General features: G+C 40.9%; 3 protein-coding genes across 3 annotated transcripts in view; all 3 read right to left on the reverse strand.

The window, feature by feature from the left end:
• The window catches only part of LOC121446980 (ubiquitin carboxyl-terminal hydrolase CYLD-like), a 61,803-nt gene that overhangs the window by 38,050 nt on the left and 2,570 nt on the right, over positions 1-21,183 (reverse strand). Inside the window, 2 exon segments of the mRNA XM_041649926.1 lie at positions 9,820-9,918; positions 19,657-19,762. Of these exon segments, the coding sequence (XP_041505860.1) occupies positions 9,820-9,918; positions 19,657-19,762 (205 nt within the window).
• Positions 697-1,963, reverse strand: LOC121446982 (phosphoglycerate mutase 1-like). The gene has a single exon (XM_041649929.1). It carries the CDS (start codon positions 1,831-1,833, stop codon positions 1,069-1,071), a length of 765 nt encoding a protein of 254 aa, XP_041505863.1. The 5' UTR covers positions 1,834-1,963; the 3' UTR covers positions 697-1,068.
• LOC121446981 (phosphoglycerate mutase 1-like) lies at positions 6,337-7,603 on the reverse strand. Its single transcript, XM_041649928.1, has one exon. It carries the CDS (start codon positions 7,471-7,473, stop codon positions 6,709-6,711), a length of 765 nt encoding a protein of 254 aa, XP_041505862.1. The 5' UTR covers positions 7,474-7,603; the 3' UTR covers positions 6,337-6,708.

Raw genomic sequence — 21,183 nt, forward strand, 5'->3', positions numbered from 1 at the left:
CCTTTAATCCCAGTACTTAGTAGAGGCAGGCACATCTGAGTTTGAGGCCATCCTGGTCTATTGAGCAAGTTTCAGGACACTACAGACTATCTAAAGAAATCTGGACAAAAAAAAAATCATTCCATGTAGTCTATTTTTCAATGTCACCTCTACTTTTTTTTCCTTTTTTTTAAAATTTTTTTTTTATTGCACATCACTCCTTTATTATACTGATCTGGAAAAGAAGATTTAGTATGCCCAAAACAATTTCTGGACCCACATGGTAGCGTCAAGCAGCTGGAACATGATTCAGACAGCGAAAGACAAAACGCTGGACATGATCAAGGGGCACTTCACCTCTACAAGACAAGGCAGAGGGGTCCTAACACACAGTAAGAGACACTCCTGTCCCTTGAGGACAAGGAGTTTATTCCACTTGATATGAGGAATGGCTTATTTTCTGGTGACCACATAGACTATTTCAATCACCACTAGAAACCTCAGAGGGATTTTTGTGTACTGATAAATATGTATGTACTTCTGTTTTTGTAAAAGTAAATGTAACACATAGACTTGACAGGACTGATCCCAACCTTCGGGGGCCAGCAGCTCCTTTAGGGTCAGAGAGGAAGGTAATCTTTTAAATGCAGGCATCTTTTAAATGCAGGCTACTTTCACCTTCCACTGGAATGACTAAAGCCCCCAGTTACCAACTGCAGAAGAGTGCAGGACAGGCTTCTCACTGGTCAGGCCACGGCATGGTTCCTCCCTGACCTCCTAAAGCAGACCCTTGTAAACAAAGGACTAAGAAAACTGTAATTACTACCTCTCAATTCTCCTGGGAGGGAGCCGTCCCTGGATGTGGACCAAGTACCTGCACCCTAGAGGTGTTACTCTGACTAGATTCTATGAAGGGAGTGGGTGCAGGGGATAAAATACTAAAACGAAATGGGAGCCACTGGTCCCCATCTGCAGCTACAACTTAAACTTAAGATCCTAAACATGGAGTCAGTGACGGGTGCTGGGAAGGGCGCAGGAGGCAGACAGGCAGGAAGGAGGGTCTCGGGGCAGAAGTCTGTCTGTGCGCCTTCACTTCTTGGCCTTGCCCTGCGCGGCCACAGCTTCCATGGCTTTCGGCACGGTCTCTTCATCTCCCAGGAACTGCATGGGTTTAACGGGCTTCAAGTTCTTGTCCAATTCATAGACAATGGGAATGCCAGTTGGCAGGTTCAGCTCCATGATGGCCTCTTCTGAGAGACCCTCCAGATGCTTGACGATCCCCCGAAGGCTGTTGCCATGGGCTGCAATCAGGACTCTCTTCCCCTCTTTGATCTGGGGGGCAATCTCTTCATTCCAGAAGGGCAGTGCTCTGGCAATAGTGTCCTTCAGGCTCTCACAGGACGGTAGCTGGTCCTCAGTAAGGTCTGCGTACCTGCGATCCTTACTGATGTTGCTGTAGAAGGGATGGTCAGGCTCCATTGGCGGTGGTGGGACATCGTAAGATCGCCTCCAGATCTTTACCTGTGCCTCACCATGCTTAGCAGCAGTTTCTGCTTTATTGAGACCAGTCAGCCCCCCATAGTGTCGCTCATTGAGGCGCCAGGTCCTGACCACTGGCAGCCACATCTGGTCAATAGCATCTAGGACTGTCCAGAGGGTCCGGATTGCTCTCTTCTGCACAGAGGTGAAGCAGATGTCGAATTCATAGGCAGCATCTCGCAACGCCTGTCCGCCGCGCTTCGCCTCCTCGTGGCCCGACGGGCTCAGGTCGGCATCGAACCAGCCGCTGAAGCGGTTCTCCAGGTTCCAGGCGCTCTCGCCATGCCGGATGAGGACCAGCTTGTAGGCAGCCATGGCGGTAGGCAAGGGGATGCAGCAGAGACTGAGGCTCGCTGAGATTCCACTCACAGCCCGCCCCACACTCGCGCCTGCGCACTTGCACACGTCCACCCCTCTCCCGCGCACTTTCTTCCCCGAAATCTTTCCACTCGCTCTTCTGACCTCCTGTCACCTCTAACTTTGATGAAATTACTGGCTCACGAATTTCACCTCTATCATTCATACCATATAACAGTGGTTTTCCACCTTCCTAATTCTGACACCCTTTAATACAATACCTCAAACTGTGGCAAACCCCAACCAGAAAATTATTTTCGTTGTTACTTTATAACTGCAATTTTACCACTGTTATGAATTGCAATATAAATATCTTTCTTTTCCAATGGTCTTAAACGACCCCAATAAAAGGGTCATCCAAACCCCAAAGGGGTCACGATCCACAGGATGAAACCCCTTTGCAGTCAACAAAAGAACATCCAGCAGTGTTAAAGAGCCTAGACATACACAAAGTTCTTTCACCAAGGTTTGTGAAGTGCATTCTATGATGGTCACATGATGTGGGATTCCCCTCCGCATGCTGTGAATACCATTGGTTAATAAAGAAATAGGCTTGGCCTGATAGAGTAGAACAGAGCTAGGTGGGGAAAACTGAATGCTGGGAGGAAGAAGGGCAGAGTCAGTGAGAAGTCATATAGCCCCACAGAAGATGCCAGAACTTTACCTGTTCCGCCACAGATTAGTAGCAATACACAGATTAATGGAGATGGATTAATTTTAGATGAATTAGCCAGAAATATGCTTAAGCTATTGGCCAAACAATATTGCAAATAATATGGTTTCTGTGTGATTATTTTGGGGCTGAGCAGCTGGGAACAAACAAGAGGTCTCGTAAAAAAAAGTCACACAAGAAAACAAACTGCTGAATGATGCACTTATCAGAACTCATCCCATTAATAAGTGGCTCATCATTATAATTTCCCTTCATAAACTTCAAATGTGATCATACAAGCTGATGAACAAATTAAGTTAAAAAACATTCAGGTTTTGGGTGGATATATGGCTCAGGATTAGAGTCCTATATTAGTTTGTGTAAGATGCCAGATTTGATGCAAACACCAAAACATAAAAATAAAAAAGTAATCTCAGTGTCTGGAACAATAGCTGAGTAAAAAAGTACTTACCTAGCTTATAAGGTTCTGTTGACTTTGATCCCCAACATTACAAAAGAAATAATTTATTTTTTTTTAGATTTACAATATAAACATCTTAGAATTTTATTAACACAATTTCTTGTTCTTTGTAGTTTAGGAGGATGGACCTCCGAGGCTCTGTGCCCTCATTAGGGATGTGGTGGAATATTCGGCCTGTGCCTGTCAATGGCCTGACAATGCAGCCCACGACCCATATGACCAGGGGTACTTTCCTCCTTTCAGGAGAAGGCCAGGATCAGCTCAAGCACCAAGACTAGGAAGCCTGATGACGACAAGAAGACATGACTTCGAGTCTAGCATCTCTCATGCACTGCTTGAGCTGGAGATGAACTCAGATCTCAAGGCACAGCTTAGAAACTCAGTATCACCCACCACAGCCAAGGAAACTGAAGCTGCTGATGGTCAGAAAGCAATCCTTATTTTAGCACCAGTTTCTCAGAAGAAATCTTTCCAGAAAATCCAAGTCCGGATGGTTCATGAATTAGAGAAAAAGGTTAGTGCCAAGCATGCAGTCTTCACTGCTCAAAGAAGATTCTGCCCAAGCCAACTCAGAAAAGCTGTACAAAAAGATAAGCAAAAGCACCAAAAGCTGCACCCTGGCAGCTGTACATGACACCATCCTTGGGGACTTGTTCTTCCCAAGTGAAACTGTGGATACTCCGTGTGAATGCATGGCAGTCAGCTCCTAAAGGTTCATTTAGACAAAGCTCAGCAGAACAAGCAGAACACAGGTCGAAACTTTTTCTGGTGTGTATTAGAAGCTCCCTCCCTCCCTCTCTCTCTCTCCCTTCCCCTCTAGTGTTTTTCACTGGAACTTGCTTGGTCAACCAGGCTGGCCTCAAACACAGAGATCACCTGCCTTTGCCTCCCGAGAGCTGGGATTGAAGGCGTGTAACACCGCCAGCCGTTCTCTCTTATCCAAATAAAAAGCTCCCTCCACAGCTCATAGGCTGGCCATTTCAGTGGTTTCTTTACTACATCCTCACTTAAAATCATGTACATAAAATTTTAGTTGACATAAAGTGTAGGAACAAACTATATGTATACATATATATACATATACACACACACAAACAATAACATATAGCTTATTTAACATCTTGGAGAATCATATTATCATATTGTAAACTACCAAGAATGGGCTCCATACCTGTAACCTTTGGTTCATTAATACTAGATGAACCTTTGTCACCATCATCTCTTGACATAAAGGCAAGTTTGGGAGGCCTCATTTCCGGTGTCATGCTCTCTGAAATAGTAAACATACTTTTTAACTATATATGGAAGAAACATAGTTTAGCATAAAAAACAAAGAAATCCTTTCCAACAAAAAAAGAACAATCTTTATAATCTTACAGATTATCTTTAAAGACTCCACAGTACTGAAAGGTACTCTCTCAGGTGAAAAAAAATCAACACTGTACTTAAAAATATAATTTCTGTAAGAAAATATAATCATCAGTTATCAAAAGGCTTTAATTTTTGAAAAGTTAGTCAGATGCAGTCAATTTTATTTGAAGTTTTAAAAAGCTTTTAAGAAAACCTTATTCATAATTTTCGTTACATTTTCCAGATCAGCATGCCCAGCAAAACCCTACACATTACAGCGTTTTACACTCAAGCGTTTATGGAGGGTGCCGAGATAAATATGGACAATCTGTTTACTGTAAAAACCGGAGCCTTTACATGCCCACGTGCCTGGATAACCTCTAACCAATGTGCTGCACTAAACTGACTTGATAAAACTTTCTCAGCCACCCAAGTATGCTGGATCAGTGTATTTCACAGAACACAGCTTGATAAAAACCTGGGTAGGAGACAAATCAGAGTTAGCAAGACACTCAGTACTAAGTATGTTTCCACCTTTAAACATAACATGCATGAAGAATAACAGATATGTATACAAACAAATGCAAACAGGAAAAGCAGAGAATTACACACAAATCAATAATGCAAGTTCTAGGACAGCAAGGACTTTCTATACAGAGAAACTCTGTCTCGGGTAAAAAAAACAAAGCAAAACAAAACCCAGACTACTAACATATTTCAAATGTATCCTCAACCCTAATAACAGTGTAGTTGAAACTATGTTTAATATTTTAGTTCAGCAATATTGTCATATTAGCTATGATCTATTCACTGTTTCCAAAATTAACAAATATTGATGAAAAAGTCATTTCCCCTTACATATTAAACAGAGGGTACCATTATAAAGAGGACTAAAATTATAGATTACCTTCATCAATATACAATGAATTTTTGGATTTGGATTGTTGTTGTGAGTCAACAGATGACCTAATTAAGGAACAAAATAATTCAGAACTGGTTCTACTTCCAGGGTCTGAGGTAGATCCTATGGAACAAGAAAAGTTCCTTTTTTAAAAAGCCAATATGTTATAAAAAGAAATTTTATAAATAAATTAACATGCGTATGGTAGAACAACTGCTCACACAACTAATATACATATACATAGTATTGTATTGTCTTCGGCTTTAAAAGTTTGGTAATTAGTCAACACAGAAGAGAGTAGGAGCTATAAAATTAATATAAAAGTTAGCCGTTTATATTAAAGCTCTAAGAAACCATCCTGGTGGTCAGTGGTGACACGAGCCTTTAATCCCAGTACTTAGTAGAGGCAGGCACATCTGAGTTTGAGGCCATCCTGGTCTATTGAGCAAGTTTCAGGACACTACAGACTATCTAAAGAAATCTGGACAAAAAAAAAATCATTCCATGTAGTCTATTTTTCAATGTCACCTCTACTTTTTTTTCCTTTTTTTTAAAATTTTTTTTTTATTGCACATCACTCCTTTATTATACTGATCTGGAAAAGAAGATTTAGTATGCCCAAAACAATTTCTGGACCCACATGGTAGCGTCAAGCAGCTGGAACATGATTCAGACAGCGAAAGACAAAACGCTGGACATGATCAAGGGGCACTTCACCTCTACAAGACAAGGCAGAGGGGTCCTAACACACAGTAAGAGACACTCCTGTCCCTTGAGGACAAGGAGTTTATTCCACTTGATATGAGGAATGGCTTATTTTCTGGTGACCACATAGACTATTTCAATCACCACTAGAAACCTCAGAGGGATTTTTGTGTACTGATAAATATGTATGTACTTCTGTTTTTGTAAAAGTAAATGTAACACATAGACTTGACAGGACTGATCCCAACCTTCGGGGGCCAGCAGCTCCTTTAGGGTCAGAGAGGAAGGTAATCTTTTAAATGCAGGCATCTTTTAAATGCAGGCTACTTTCACCTTCCACTGGAATGACTAAAGCCCCCAGTTACCAACTGCAGAAGAGTGCAGGACAGGCTTCTCACTGGTCAGGCCACGGCATGGTTCCTCCCTGACCTCCTAAAGCAGACCCTTGTAAACAAAGGACTAAGAAAACTGTAATTACTACCTCTCAATTCTCCTGGGAGGGAGCCGTCCCTGGATGTGGACCAAGTACCTGCACCCTAGAGGTGTTACTCTGACTAGATTCTATGAAGGGAGTGGGTGCAGGGGATAAAATACTAAAACGAAATGGGAGCCACTGGTCCCCATCTGCAGCTACAACTTAAACTTAAGATCCTAAACATGGAGTCAGTGACGGGTGCTGGGAAGGGCGCAGGAGGCAGACAGGCAGGAAGGAGGGTCTCGGGGCAGAAGTCTGTCTGTGCGCCTTCACTTCTTGGCCTTGCCCTGCGCGGCCACAGCTTCCATGGCTTTCGGCACGGTCTCTTCATCTCCCAGGAACTGCATGGGTTTAACGGGCTTCAAGTTCTTGTCCAATTCATAGACAATGGGAATGCCAGTTGGCAGGTTCAGCTCCATGATGGCCTCTTCTGAGAGACCCTCCAGATGCTTGACGATCCCCCGAAGGCTGTTGCCATGGGCTGCAATCAGGACTCTCTTCCCCTCTTTGATCTGGGGGGCAATCTCTTCATTCCAGAAGGGCAGTGCTCTGGCAATAGTGTCCTTCAGGCTCTCACAGGACGGTAGCTGGTCCTCAGTAAGGTCTGCGTACCTGCGATCCTTACTGATGTTGCTGTAGAAGGGATGGTCAGGCTCCATTGGCGGTGGTGGGACATCGTAAGATCGCCTCCAGATCTTTACCTGTGCCTCACCATGCTTAGCAGCAGTTTCTGCTTTATTGAGACCAGTCAGCCCCCCATAGTGTCGCTCATTGAGGCGCCAGGTCCTGACCACTGGCAGCCACATCTGGTCAATAGCATCTAGGACTGTCCAGAGGGTCCGGATTGCTCTCTTCTGCACAGAGGTGAAGCAGATGTCGAATTCATAGGCAGCATCTCGCAACGCCTGTCCGCCGCGCTTCGCCTCCTCGTGGCCCGCCGGGCTCAGGTCGGCATCGAACCAGCCGCTGAAGCGGTTCTCCAGGTTCCAGGCGCTCTCGCCATGCCGGATGAGGACCAGCTTGTAGGCAGCCATGGCGGTAGGCAAGGGGATGCAGCAGAGACTGAGGCTCGCTGAGATTCCACTCACAGCCCGCCCCACACTCGCGCCTGCGCACTTGCACACGTCCACCCCTCTCCCGCGCACTTTCTTCCCCGAAATCTTTCCACTCGCTCTTCTGACCTCCTGTCACCTCTAACTTTGATGAAATTACTGGCTCACGAATTTCACCTCTATCATTCATACCATATAACAGTGGTTTTCCACCTTCCTAATTCTGACACCCTTTAATACAATACCTCAAACTGTGGCAAACCCCAACCAGAAAATTATTTTCGTTGTTACTTTATAACTGCAATTTTACCACTGTTATGAATTGCAATATAAATATCTTTCTTTTCCAATGGTCTTAAACGACCCCAATAAAAGGGTCATCCAAACCCCAAAGGGGTCACGATCCACAGGATGAAACCCCTTTGCAGTCAACAAAAGAACATCCAGCAGTGTTAAAGAGCCTAGACATACACAAAGTTCTTTCACCAAGGTTTGTGAAGTGCATTCTATGATGGTCACATGATGTGGGATTCCCCTCCGCATGCTGTGAATACCATTGGTTAATAAAGAAATAGGCTTGGCCTGATAGAGTAGAACAGAGCTAGGTGGGGAAAACTGAATGCTGGGAGGAAGAAGGGCAGAGTCAGTGAGAAGTCATATAGCCCCACAGAAGATGCCAGAACTTTACCTGTTCCGCCACAGATTAGTAGCAATACACAGATTAATGGAGATGGATTAATTTTAGATGAATTAGCCAGAAATATGCTTAAGCTATTGGCCAAACAATATTGCAAATAATATGGTTTCTGTGTGATTATTTTGGGGCTGAGCAGCTGGGAACAAACAAGAGGTCTCGTAAAAAAAAGTCACACAAGAAAACAAACTGCTGAATGATGCACTTATCAGAACTCATCCCATTAATAAGTGGCTCATCATTATAATTTCCCTTCATAAACTTCAAATGTGATCATACAAGCTGATGAACAAATTAAGTTAAAAAACATTCAGGTTTTGGGTGGATATATGGCTCAGGATTAGAGTCCTATATTAGTTTGTGTAAGATGCCAGATTTGATGCAAACACCAAAACATAAAAATAAAAAAGTAATCTCAGTGTCTGGAACAATAGCTGAGTAAAAAAGTACTTACCTAGCTTATAAGGTTCTGTTGACTTTGATCCCCAACATTACAAAAGAAATAATTTATTTTTTTTTAGATTTACAATATAAACATCTTAGAATTTTATTAACACAATTTCTTGTTCTTTGTAGTTTAGGAGGATGGACCTCCGAGGCTCTGTGCCCTCATTAGGGATGTGGTGGAATATTCGGCCTGTGCCTGTCAATGGCCTGACAATGCAGCCCACGACCCATATGACCAGGGGTACTTTCCTCCTTTCAGGAGAAGGCCAGGATCAGCTCAAGCACCAAGACTAGGAAGCCTGATGACGACAAGAAGACATGACTTCGAGTCTAGCATCTCTCATGCACTGCTTGAGCTGGAGATGAACTCAGATCTCAAGGCACAGCTTAGAAACTCAGTATCACCCACCACAGCCAAGGAAACTGAAGCTGCTGATGGTCAGAAAGCAATCCTTATTTTAGCACCAGTTTCTCAGAAGAAATCTTTCCAGAAAATCCAAGTCCGGATGGTTCATGAATTAGAGAAAAAGGTTAGTGCCAAGCATGCAGTCTTCACTGCTCAAAGAAGATTCTGCCCAAGCCAACTCAGAAAAGCTGTACAAAAAGATAAGCAAAAGCACCAAAAGCTGCACCCTGGCAGCTGTACATGACACCATCCTTGGGGACTTGTTCTTCCCAAGTGAAACTGTGGATACTCCGTGTGAATGCATGGCAGTCAGCTCCTAAAGGTTCATTTAGACAAAGCTCAGCAGAACAAGCAGAACACAGGTCGAAACTTTTTCTGGTGTGTATTAGAAGCTCCCTCCCTCCCTCTCTCTCTCTCCCTTCCCCTCTAGTGTTTTTCACTGGAACTTGCTTGGTCAACCAGGCTGGCCTCAAACACAGAGATCACCTGCCTTTGCCTCCCGAGAGCTGGGATTGAAGGCGTGTAACACCGCCAGCCGTTCTCTCTTATCCAAATAAAAAGCTCCCTCCACAGCTCATAGGCTGGCCATTTCAGTGGTTTCTTTACTACATCCTCACTTAAAATCATGTACATAAAATTTTAGTTGACATAAAGTGTAGGAACAAACTATATGTATACATATATATACATATACACACACACAAACAATAACATATAGCTTATTTAACATCTTGGAGAATCATATTATCATATTGTAAACTACCAAGAATGGGCTCCATACCTGTAACCTTTGGTTCATTAATACTAGATGAACCTTTGTCACCATCATCTCTTGACATAAAGGCAAGTTTGGGAGGCCTCATTTCCGGTGTCATGCTCTCTGAAATAGTAAACATACTTTTTAACTATATATGGAAGAAACATAGTTTAGCATAAAAAACAAAGAAATCCTTTCCAACAAAAAAAGAACAATCTTTATAATCTTACAGATTATCTTTAAAGACTCCACAGTACTGAAAGGTACTTTCTCAGGTGAAAAAAAATCAACACTGTACTTAAAAATATAATTTCTGTAAGAAAATATAATCATCAGTTATCAAAAGGCTTTAATTTTTGAAAAGTTAGTCAGATGCAGTCAATTTTATTTGAAATTTTAAAAAGCTTTTAAGAAAACCTTATTCATAATTTTCCTTACATTTTCCAGATCAGCATGCCCAGCACAACCCTACACATTACAGCGTTTTACACTCAAGCGTTTATGGAGGGTGCCAAGATAAACATGGACAATCTGTTTACTGTAAAAACCGGAGCCTTTACATGCCCACGTGCCTGGATAACCTCTAACCAATGTGCTGCACTAAACTGACTTGATAAAACTTTCTCAGCCACCCAAGTATGCTGGATCAGTGTATTTCACAGAACACAGCTTGATAAAAACCTGGGTAGGAGACAAATCAGAGTTAGGAATGGACTCAGTACTAAGTATGTTTCTACCTTTAAACATAACATGCATTAAGAATAACAGATATGTATACAAACAAATGCAAACAGGAAAAGCAGAGAATTACACACAAATCAATAATGCAGAAAGCCAGAGATACAGAACTAAATTTTTTGATGGAAGCATTCCAAGTTTCACTTCAAAACACAGGTAAAAAAAATTTTGACAAACTTCTTTTAAATTCAAAGATCTTTCTAACTATTAAAACCTGATAACACTCATCCGACACTCATAACACTGATCTAATAAAAACAGAGGAATCAAGATGAAAGGCTTCCCCTCAGGAAGTTTAACAGCACATCCATGAAGTGCAATACAATTGCTGAGCCCCATACCTGATAAAAGTGTTATCAGCCAAAACAGTATCACACACAGTGGAATTTTGAGGACAAAAAGAAAAAATAAGAAAATTTTTATGTGTTAAATATAAATGGTAACAAAATAAAAGTCATACTGAATTAACTGTATGTAAATAATGCTTGATATCCTTTTATCATGACTGGAGGAGGAGGAAAATATATATTAAACTATATATCTTAAACACTTCAAAATATGATCAAATAGAATACTGAGATATCATTTCAATTAAAAATATACTGACTAACCATAATTTCAAAAATGATACAATGAAAGAAATACTATAAATGTTTTATGACATTACCATTCAGATATTTACAAATGTTATCTATGACAGTTTTTGTAGAAAAATAACCATCACTGGAGGAAGGTTCCTAATTAGAGCATATAAGCTGACTAAAGATTACTAATGCCCACTGTCAATTGTAACTGAGAGTTTGTAACTCCATTTGAAAAAGAGCACAACCATATGGATACCACAATATATGTATATTACACAGGTTGGGTCTTATAACAAATGCAGCCAGGGGTCCTCCCTTTGTACTCTGTCAAGATGGCTAAGCAAATTATCCCCAAAAGGATGAGGCATGATGCAAGCTCTGCTAGTGATGCTGGAGGTGATGCTCCAAGTTCTAGGAGTGTGAAAACTGTAATTACCCTCCACCAAAGCCTTTAGGCATAGGGTCTGTTTGGATGGAAGCTTCAACCCAGCCCCTAGCATCCATATATCCAAAGAGTCTGGAATGTTCAGATGGAAGCTCTACCCCGAGCCTCCCCCTCCAATTGCCTCAGACCAGGCTCCACCCAAGAAAGCCCATCAAATGATGACCCCTCCCCAAAGATGCTCAAGACCATTCTCACAGGGTTTTTAAACTGCTCCCCACAGAACAAACATGTGGTTTTCTAGTCTTTCTTTCCCTTCTCCTCTCTGGAGGACTAGAAAGCCATCCGGGAGCATGCTATCTATTAAACATGGGCTTTTTCTAATTCGTTTTGATTTGGTCTGATTTGGATTATTGTGTCAGTGGAAAGGGTTATGGGGTGCAGAAACTTTGCATCTGGAGGTTCCACCAAAGGGCTGTTTTTCTCACTGCCCGGGGCCTCATGGTGGGAAACACCCTTCTCCCCTGCTCCTGCCCTCAGCCAGCTAAGATCAGCTTTCAACTGGGTAAGCTGTCGTTTCCAAGTCACTACCTTAGAGGCCCAGGGCCTCTTGCGATTCTCAGGGTATCCTGCCGAAGACATGGCCGTGCCAGGCTCCCAACCTGTTACCGGGACATGAACCTGCTTTGCCCTGTGGGACCCCTTTTTCAGAAGATGTTCTGTTCAAGGGAATTTCCTACACCCCCTATTTTTGATCCAACGCTTACCAGAGTGGATGCACTGCACTCGGCTTTGGGTCCCGGCATAGACTTGCGAAATGGGCACCTGCAATTCAAAGCCTGATCCCCAAACACCATTGGACTGCCTTTTACAAGTCTTTTTAAATTGGGGCTGGCTGACACCAATGTCCTAAATGCCTAAAAATTTTTGCCGGCATGAGGACCAGTGGACAGAACTCCCATATGCCCATGGTTTCTGGTTACTGCAATCCCACCCTTCCTTCCCTCAGTGGTCAGTGTCTCACCGCACTTGTCTTAGTTACCAGGGGCATGGCACCTGCAGATTCTCGCCTATCTGGGAATCGGAATCCTGAAAGTTCTGCCCTGACCATGCTGCTGGAGACACTGGCCACTGCATATGCACGCACGCACGCACGCGCGCGCGCGCACACACACACACACACACACACTTCTCTTGCTGTTTGTCTGCATCTCTGCACTCCTGTCTCTCATTCCTGGCATGTGATCTGGTCATGCTGGGATTCTCCCTGCCACGGATCTGTTCCCCCTGCCCTACTACTCTGACTTGCATAGGTATTCTGTCCTATGTTGGGTTTCTGTTCTCCCTTATAGCATCTGCTGATCTAGCCCTCAACGGGACCACCTGTGTGCTTGCCTGGCTCCTGCAGCCTACTCCAGGATTTTAAAGTTGGTCAGCTGACACAGTTTCCTGGAAAAATTTTGTTCATCTCTTAATAAATACATGTAAATAATGTGGTCACAGTATGCTTGCTTTGTGCCTGTGTGCGTTTGTGCGCATGTTTTAAAATCTGTAAAACTTGTAACTCCAGATTACAACTGCTCTGAAAAAGTACAAACGCATAGATAACCACCATTTTGGTTAAGTTCAAAACCTCAGTCCCATCCTTATTAAGGGTACCCACATGCGCTGGTCCCACCAAGGAAATATTCCTCTCCCATATGCTTTGACTTACAATGTATTTCTGTATAATTCCTGTCCTGTTCATAAAAAACAAGGTTTATAACTATGCAAATTTACTGAGATATTAAGGCTTCACCTCTACATTCATGTACAAGAACACATGTTGCTAGCAGTCAGATTTTTTATTTTTATTTTTATTTTTTTAAAAGATTTAATTATTTATTATGTATAGTGCTCTATCTTTCTGTATGTTTGCTGGCCAGAAGAGGGCACCAGATATTACAGATGGTTGTGAGCCACTATGTGGTTGCTGGGAATTGAACTCAAGACCTCTGGAAAAGCAGTCAGTGCTCTTAACCTCTGAGCCATCTCTCCAGCCCCCAGCAGTCAGATTTTTTAACTTAAGAGTAAACCCCTTGATATTGATTTAAAACACTAAATTGTTTACAATGTTAAAACTTGGTTCTGCCTTCTACAGATTAGGATTATACTCTCTGTCTTAGAACCACAGCTAAAAAACTACATATTCCTTCTAATCTTCTTGCCTCTAGTAACATTGGTAAGCTGTAACTGTTTGGGTAAACTATATGTCCAAATTTAACTTATATATGTCTAATTTAGATATCCCTGACAGCTAAAGGTACCCTGATCCTCAGGTGCCTTTACAGATCTGAGAATATGCTGCTGAGGATGTGGAAAACTGGGTCATTCATATATTTCCAGTGGTCATGTGACACCATACAATCATGCTGTAAAACAGTGTAGCTGTTTCTCTAAAATATTACTGTAAATAGTGGTACCCTGTGTGGGTAGATCAAGTTCCTTTCAGAAGCCACAGTCTCAGCTGGTGGTGGGGTTTCATACCTACTCCCCACTCCCTACAGGCTGGGATTTTGTCTGGACTGAAGCTGCACAGGTCGTGAACACATCATCACAATTCCTGTAAGATTATATATACAACTGCCCTGCTGCACCCAGAAAATTCTGTTTTCGTGAAGTTGACCTCTACCTCTGGCTCTTAAGAACTTTCTGCCCTCTCTTCTGCAAAGTCCATGAGCCTTGGTGGGAGGAGTGCAAATGTACGTGCCCACTTAAGGCTGCAGACTCCACAGTCTCTTATTCTTGCACGTGAACCAGTTGAAGGTCTCTGTGTTGACATCTTCTGCAGGAAGAAGCTTTTCTTAAGGTTGAGATGTACTGGTCTATGGCTATATTATCAATTTTATCAATTATATTGCTACAAAACTGTTACCATTTTTAAAGGTTATAAACCATGAAGACATGCAACACAAAGAAAAAACTGATCGGGAAGGATACAAAAAGAAATTATGAGTTTGGGATCAGCCTCAGGAGGAAAGGGTCCCACTAAATGACTTCCTTTTCAAATTTCTGTGAATGTGCACATACTGTGTAGTCTGAGTTGTTGTTGATAGTTGCATTATACTCTTAAGCTTCACAACGACAGACACAGCTCAATGCATTACTTTGATACTCAAAGAAATGCATACTTTGGGAGTGTCACAAATTGGCATACTTCATCGCAACTTTACAAACCTGGATGTGCTGTCTCAGCAGCTTTAATGCTTTGGACCATCAGAAACAGCAGTGCAAAGAGGGACACTTTAACAGCGGGGTGAAGCAAAGGTTTCCAGATACCAACAGGAAGAAATATTTCACTGGGGAGAATTCTTCCCAAATCTCACCAACTGTTCAGCTGCTCCAAAAACAATCTTTCCTACGTGCTAGAAATGTTAATTCTGTCCCACAAATGGATGTAATTGGGCAAGAAAAAATAAATAAACTAAGGAACTAAAGGAGACACTGTCACGCTTTTTCCCCTCAAGAAAAGAATGTTAATGATACAAAATATAGATGAAGGCTTATTCAAATATACCAAATTAATTTTCATTTAAATAATTTTACTTTTTAAAAGTCTATTTGCAAGCTTTATTTTGTTGGCAAATACGTGTAATTTATGTGTATAAAAGCAGTATCGTTCTTAATTATCTACTATTCAAGGTTTATGAATATCAATGGCTATGAAAGAGAAAAAGCATTCTCTTCCTTTCTTACAACTGCTCTAAACCAGCAATAACATCAATGACAAGCAGGAATCTTGAAGATCTTGACAAGGGACTTCCAAGTCATGAAACTCGTGTTTTGTTTTGTTTTTGGTTATTTTAATTCTATACCAGTGTTGAAATAGAAGATAATTAAAATGTTTTTATGGTGGGTACTGCTAAAAAAATTTCCTTGTAAGGTTACAGTCCAATTCCAAAACAGTTTTACTTTTCTTTTTTCTATTTATTATGTGCTACTGCAGAATCTAAGACAATTTACAGTTCAAACAAATTTAGAGTTGCAATATAAACATATATTAGTCACATACATACATATATAAAGAAAGAAAGCTGAGAACACATCAATCTTTAATTTACAGAAGACTAAAAACACGCAATCAACTCTGCATCCCTGAGCTTCACAGCTCAGGAATCTTATTCCTTCTTTTTTTAATATTTTATTTATTTATTATGTATAAATATTCTGTCGGTGTGTCTGCCTGCAGGCCAGAAGAGAGCATCAGATCTCATTTCAGATGGTTGTGAGCCACCATGTGTTTGTTGGGAATTGAACTCAGGACCTTTAGAAGAGTAGGCAGTGCTCTTAATCACTGAGCCATCTCTCCAGCCCCTCTTCTTCCTTCTTGAATGGTTATACTAACAATGATTTTCCCAATCCCACAACATACTTCATTCAGCTATAAAATGTAAAGCCCAAGACAATGCAATTAAGATAGCTAAAAATTGAAAATTACATTCTCACAAAAATGTCGCAGGTTTTAAGGTTTCAAAAGCACCATTGGACAGTTCCCTGGGGAAAAAAAATCCTTAAAAAATGCCCAAATATACTTGTTTGCCAACTAAAGTGGAATTTGTGGGATATTGTGAAATCAGTGAGACATGAGTATAGAGAAGCAGTTTACTATGAATTGGCTCCTGTGGAAAAAAAACTCATAAATAAAAGAAAGAATTACAAGGGCTTATTCCCAGCCATTCAGCAAGTTAGCATTATAAAGTCAGCATAACTCTCCAACTTTTAGAACAGGCCTTCTTAATTCAGCTCCCAAATAATTTCTTGTGTGTGCTGCTCAAATGTCTCCTGCAGAGGTCTGTGGGAGCACACGAATGTGACAGGGCAACCCCCCATCCTCTTTACCCCTTGTTTGACCATTCTCCATCCTCATCACCATCTTACTGGCCACAGATTCTGTTCATTTACTATCTATCTCAACTTATTAAATGAAAGTTCTACATAGGAATTACTTTATTTTAAAAATTTTTAGTTAATTTATCACTCTGTGTGTGTGTGTCTGCACACGCACCCATGTGCCATAGCATGCATGCATAGATCAGATGATAATCTGCAGGAGTCATTCTCTCCTCCTAGCACGTGAGTTCCAGGAATCAGTCTTGAGGGCAAGTGCCCTTACCCACTGAGCCATCTTGCTACCCCTAATCATCACTTTTGTTCAGTGCGGAGACTGGAACTTACAGCTTCACTGAAGTACTCTAACCATGGAGCTACAGTCTCAACCCCAAGAATGCTTATGTGCTTTGCCTCCTAAACATCCACATCTAAGGAAGTCTACGTGAGGGCTTTCTACTATCTGAATGAATGGTGCTTTTACACTGCTGTATTTTAAACAATAAGCACTCGTTGTAACATTAAAAAAAGCATTTAAATTCACAAACATCCCAAACTGTGCTGTCTATAAAGCATGGATGAAAAGGAAACACAACTAATTAACATAAGGACACATATGTTTTCCCTGAATATAAACCATTTGTTTCCAAAAAGTAAGAAAGGGAATTAGGAGTGGGAGACCCAGGAGGAGTTGGGGAGGTATTATAATCAAAATACATTATATGCATGTATGAAAATTTTCAATAACAAATATATCTTAAAAGAAATCAAAAGTAAAGTATGTCAGACTTTTTCAGAGCAGATCTGTCATATGAACCTCATGCCTCCTGCTACAAAACTAAAAGCTGCGTGGGAAGCATGTTCAAATTGTAGAACAATTTATGACTTGACACCAACAGGCAGACAGGAAGGGTAGAATGCAGGTTAGGAGCCTTCAGTTTCCATTTCTATGAAATAAGGAATTCAGGGCCTAAAATAAGCTATAAAAATAAATTGAAAAGCATTTTGTTGTCAACATTACCAATAATGGGAAAACACTAGAAGAAAAAGTACAGTGTGTTGCTCACTTATAATTCTCGTTACAGTAAAATCATCTTTTATAGAACCAGAAATGAAATCTCCATCTCCATGAAAATAATATCCCCTAGTATGTGACACTAAGAAATACAGGTTTTTGTGCAGATGTTCACAATGCAAGAGTACTCGTAGGATATGGGATTTGTTGGGGACTAAAGAGAACACAGGTTCATAATCAGATGAGTTTTGGACTTTGGTTCTGCCACTCACTTTCATCATAGATAATTTAAGTCTGATTTGAGCCCCGGGTTTTTTATTTTGTTTTGCTTTTGTTGCTTTTGCTGTTTATTCTGCTTTATATATTTTTAATATTTATTTATTTATTTTATGTATGTGAGTATTCTATCTGCATGTATGACTTTGTGCCAAAAGAGGGCATCAGATCCCACTACAGATGGCTGTAAGTTACCATGAGAATTGGACTTAGGACCTCTGGAAAAGCAGTCAGTGTCATAACTACTGAGCAATCTCTCCAACCTCCCTGTTTTGTATTTTTAAGCAGCAAAATATATATTAAGACCTATCTTATAAATCTGTTCACGACATAGAGATAGCATAAACCATCTAATTCCAGGCCTGGCACATCCCTGGTTATGGCTTGTGGACAGCCCTATTTCTGAATGCCTCTATTGGCTTCAATGCACTAGCCTATCACTGGGAATTCTAACAGCAGTGGTTGGTGTTACTACCATTGTCAATCACCTCATAGCAGCCAAAGAAGATACTTATTTGAGGCAAAACAAAAGGTTCTTAAGTTTTGGGGGGGGATGTTTATTGTTTTTCATTTTTGGGTGGTGTTTTTATTTTCATTTATTTTTTAAGTTCAGGGGCTGTGCTGTAGCTCAATGGTAAAGTGTTTTACCACTGTACCAATTATACCAATGGAAAACACTCTGTGTTACATACCCAGCAGTGTGTGTGTGTGTGTGTGTGTGTGCGCGCGCGCGTGCAAGTGCCTTTACCCACTGAGCCATCTTGTTGGCCCTAATTATTATTTTGTAGTAAATAATATATGCAGTAAAATACTAAGAATAACAGATATAATAAAACTATGTAATAGTTTCTGACTACAGTTATGAAGCATGATCTACCATAATAGCATCTTAAAACAAAAAGAACTTGGAGGGGGAGAATGATGAAAGAGTTGTCCCGATGAGGGTGCACTTCGGGGTCAGGAAGAAACCTCATGTCAGGGAAATTCAAGGAATTCACAAGGATGGTCCCAGCGAGGACTCCTAGCCATAGTAGAGAGGGTCCCTGAACTGGACATCTCTTATATTTAGATTGATGACTACCTTAATTGTCATTAGAGCGTCTTCATCCAGTAACTGATGGAAACAGATGCAGAGAACCATACCAAAGCACTGGGCCAAACTCCAAGTATCCTGTTGAAGAAAGGGAGGAACCCACGGAAACAACTAATCTGGGCTCATAGGAGCTCACAGACTCTGGACCAATAGTGAAGGATCCTGCATGGGACTGAACTAAGCCCTCTTCACATGTGTGACAGTTGTGTAGCTTGATCTACTTGTGGGACTCCTAACACTGGGATCCTTAACTCTTAAGCTAAGTTTTGGGAACCTATTCATCATATTGGGTTGCCTTGCCCAGTCTTAATAGAAGGGGAGGAGCTTAGTCCTACCTCAACTTGATATGCCATACATAACACCCACAGGAGGCCTGCCCTTCTCTGAACAGAAACAAAGGGGAGGCAACCAGGGCCAGGGGCGGGGGGGGGGGGTAACAAGAGGAGAGGAGGGAGGGGAAACTGAGATCACCATGTAAAATAAATGAAAAAATAATTAAAAACAACAAAAAAGGAACTTCAGCCATCATTTAATAAGAATCCTGAATCCTCTGTGGAGTTTAGATGAGATAAACAATTTTTTTAAAAGCTTCTAGCTTCATCTCTTACTCCAAGAGACAGCATTTTTTGTATTTTTGAACCTTCCAATTACAAGACAGGATTTCTTTCTCTATTAAAATGTCTAGGAGAAGACAATGTAAGAGATAATGTATAAACTTCACTATACTTACATACTTTTAGAAATAACCTTTATTGCCTTGGTTCGGGAGAAAAGAAAGGTTAGTCTATATAATGACAATTCTACAATATAAAGCCAACTTCAAAAGATCCATCTTTAGTATATATTTGCATTCTCATAACAAAATACATGTTAGAAACTATCTTCTGAATACATAAAGGAGACATACCTGGAATGATATCATTGATGTGCAGAAGAATTGTACTTTCAACACTTGCAAAACTACAAAGTTGTACTCCATCAAACATTCCATCCCAGTTGCCAATAGGGTTATCCTTGAAATGCCAAAAAAGTAAACCTTTATATACCTTTGTCAATAAATATAAAAGTGAACACCAACATTTCTTTCCAAAGTATTACCTAAGATATCTTTCATAGAAAAATGTTAACTATTTTGCCCAAAAGGAAGGCTGTATTAGAAATATCTGCTAAAGTAACAACGTTTTACAATAAAAATAATAACAATCAACTTACAGCAAACACACAAAATAATGAATCAAAAGCGTTTTTCATACTTTAGTCTGCAGTAATAACACCAGCTGAGGTTTAAAGAGACATTGTCTGCAAAAGAAAACTTACTAGGATTGCATTATTTTACCCAGAAACCTACCCTTAAAGTTAATCACACATCTGCATCCCCTGGGCACTTTGCTCACTGTATTACTGTGTGTCTTTTTATAAACAGAAGAGCAGTTACTTCAGAATTCTCTTGTTATCTGTGGGTATACAAGACTTTCCTCAAAAAATGGGGAAAGTCTTGATTTTCTAAGTTATTCTCTACTGTGTCACCAGCACAGGAGTTATTCGTGAGGCACAAGCAGATGGCCATGAAACAACTGCCCTGAGAACCAGTGAGGAATGTTAGCGTGTCCCTGGAAACAGACAGCCATGAGTAAAGTTAGGATCGACGAACTTTCTTATCAAGAAGTCTAACGGGACTGTTTGGAGCTGATGCTCGCATAAATCAAACAATGGACAGAACTTGTGTGGAGCTGGCAGGCAAGTCTCAAGACAGCCTGCCTGGGCTAAATAAGATGACCTCCTAGGTCACCATTAGGAAGGGAGAGGACCCAAACAGTTCCTGTAACATCTAAAGCCTGGCCCAAGAAACCTATATAGCAAGGGGAGACTAAGTCCAAAAACTAATGGCCTTCTTTCTCCAACATTCTCTCTACCCAGTCTACAACTCCTCTGAAACACTAAACTCTCATTTAGAGAATTCTTGTTCTTAATTATTAACGATTCTGAGAGACCCACGGGTCTTACTCTGGCTCTAATTTCACATAGCGAGAGTCTGGCAAATTCTTATTTTGTACCTAACTAATGAGCCATCTTACACAATTTCTAAGTACAAGGCAACAGAAACACACTGGAACATTCATACCCAACCATCTCTGTAGAGCATTTATGAATAAATAAAAATGATTATTAAAAATATTCACTGTGTGAGTCTGCTGCTCATAATCCTCTCCCAACACACCCTGGTAAGAACAATTATGAAGGAATCTCCTTTATCCATAATGAACTTTTGCCTATACTTTCAGTCTAAGATAAAAATGTTCTCAACTTCTTTCTCCTCATTCTCTTAGGGCCACGTTAATTCACTATGTGCACTGGAATGCATCCATTGTTAACGAGTATGGTTATTCAGTAATAAAATGAGTGACACAAACAAAAGGAGTCATATTATACCATA

The sequence above is a fragment of the Microtus oregoni genome, unplaced genomic scaffold (genome assembly GCF_018167655.1).
Source record: "Microtus oregoni isolate MIOR12 unplaced genomic scaffold, Mior012 000004F_ref0000308, whole genome shotgun sequence".
NCBI lineage: Eukaryota > Metazoa > Chordata > Mammalia > Rodentia > Cricetidae > Microtus > Microtus oregoni.

Bases quoted from the DNA above. Each gene is read 5' to 3' on its own strand.
- LOC121446982 (XM_041649929.1), bottom strand. From the start codon at position 1,833: ATGGCTGCCTACAAGCTGGTCCTCATCCGGCATGGCGAGAGCGCCTGG.
- LOC121446981 (XM_041649928.1), bottom strand. From the start codon at position 7,473: ATGGCTGCCTACAAGCTGGTCCTCATCCGGCATGGCGAGAGCGCCTGG.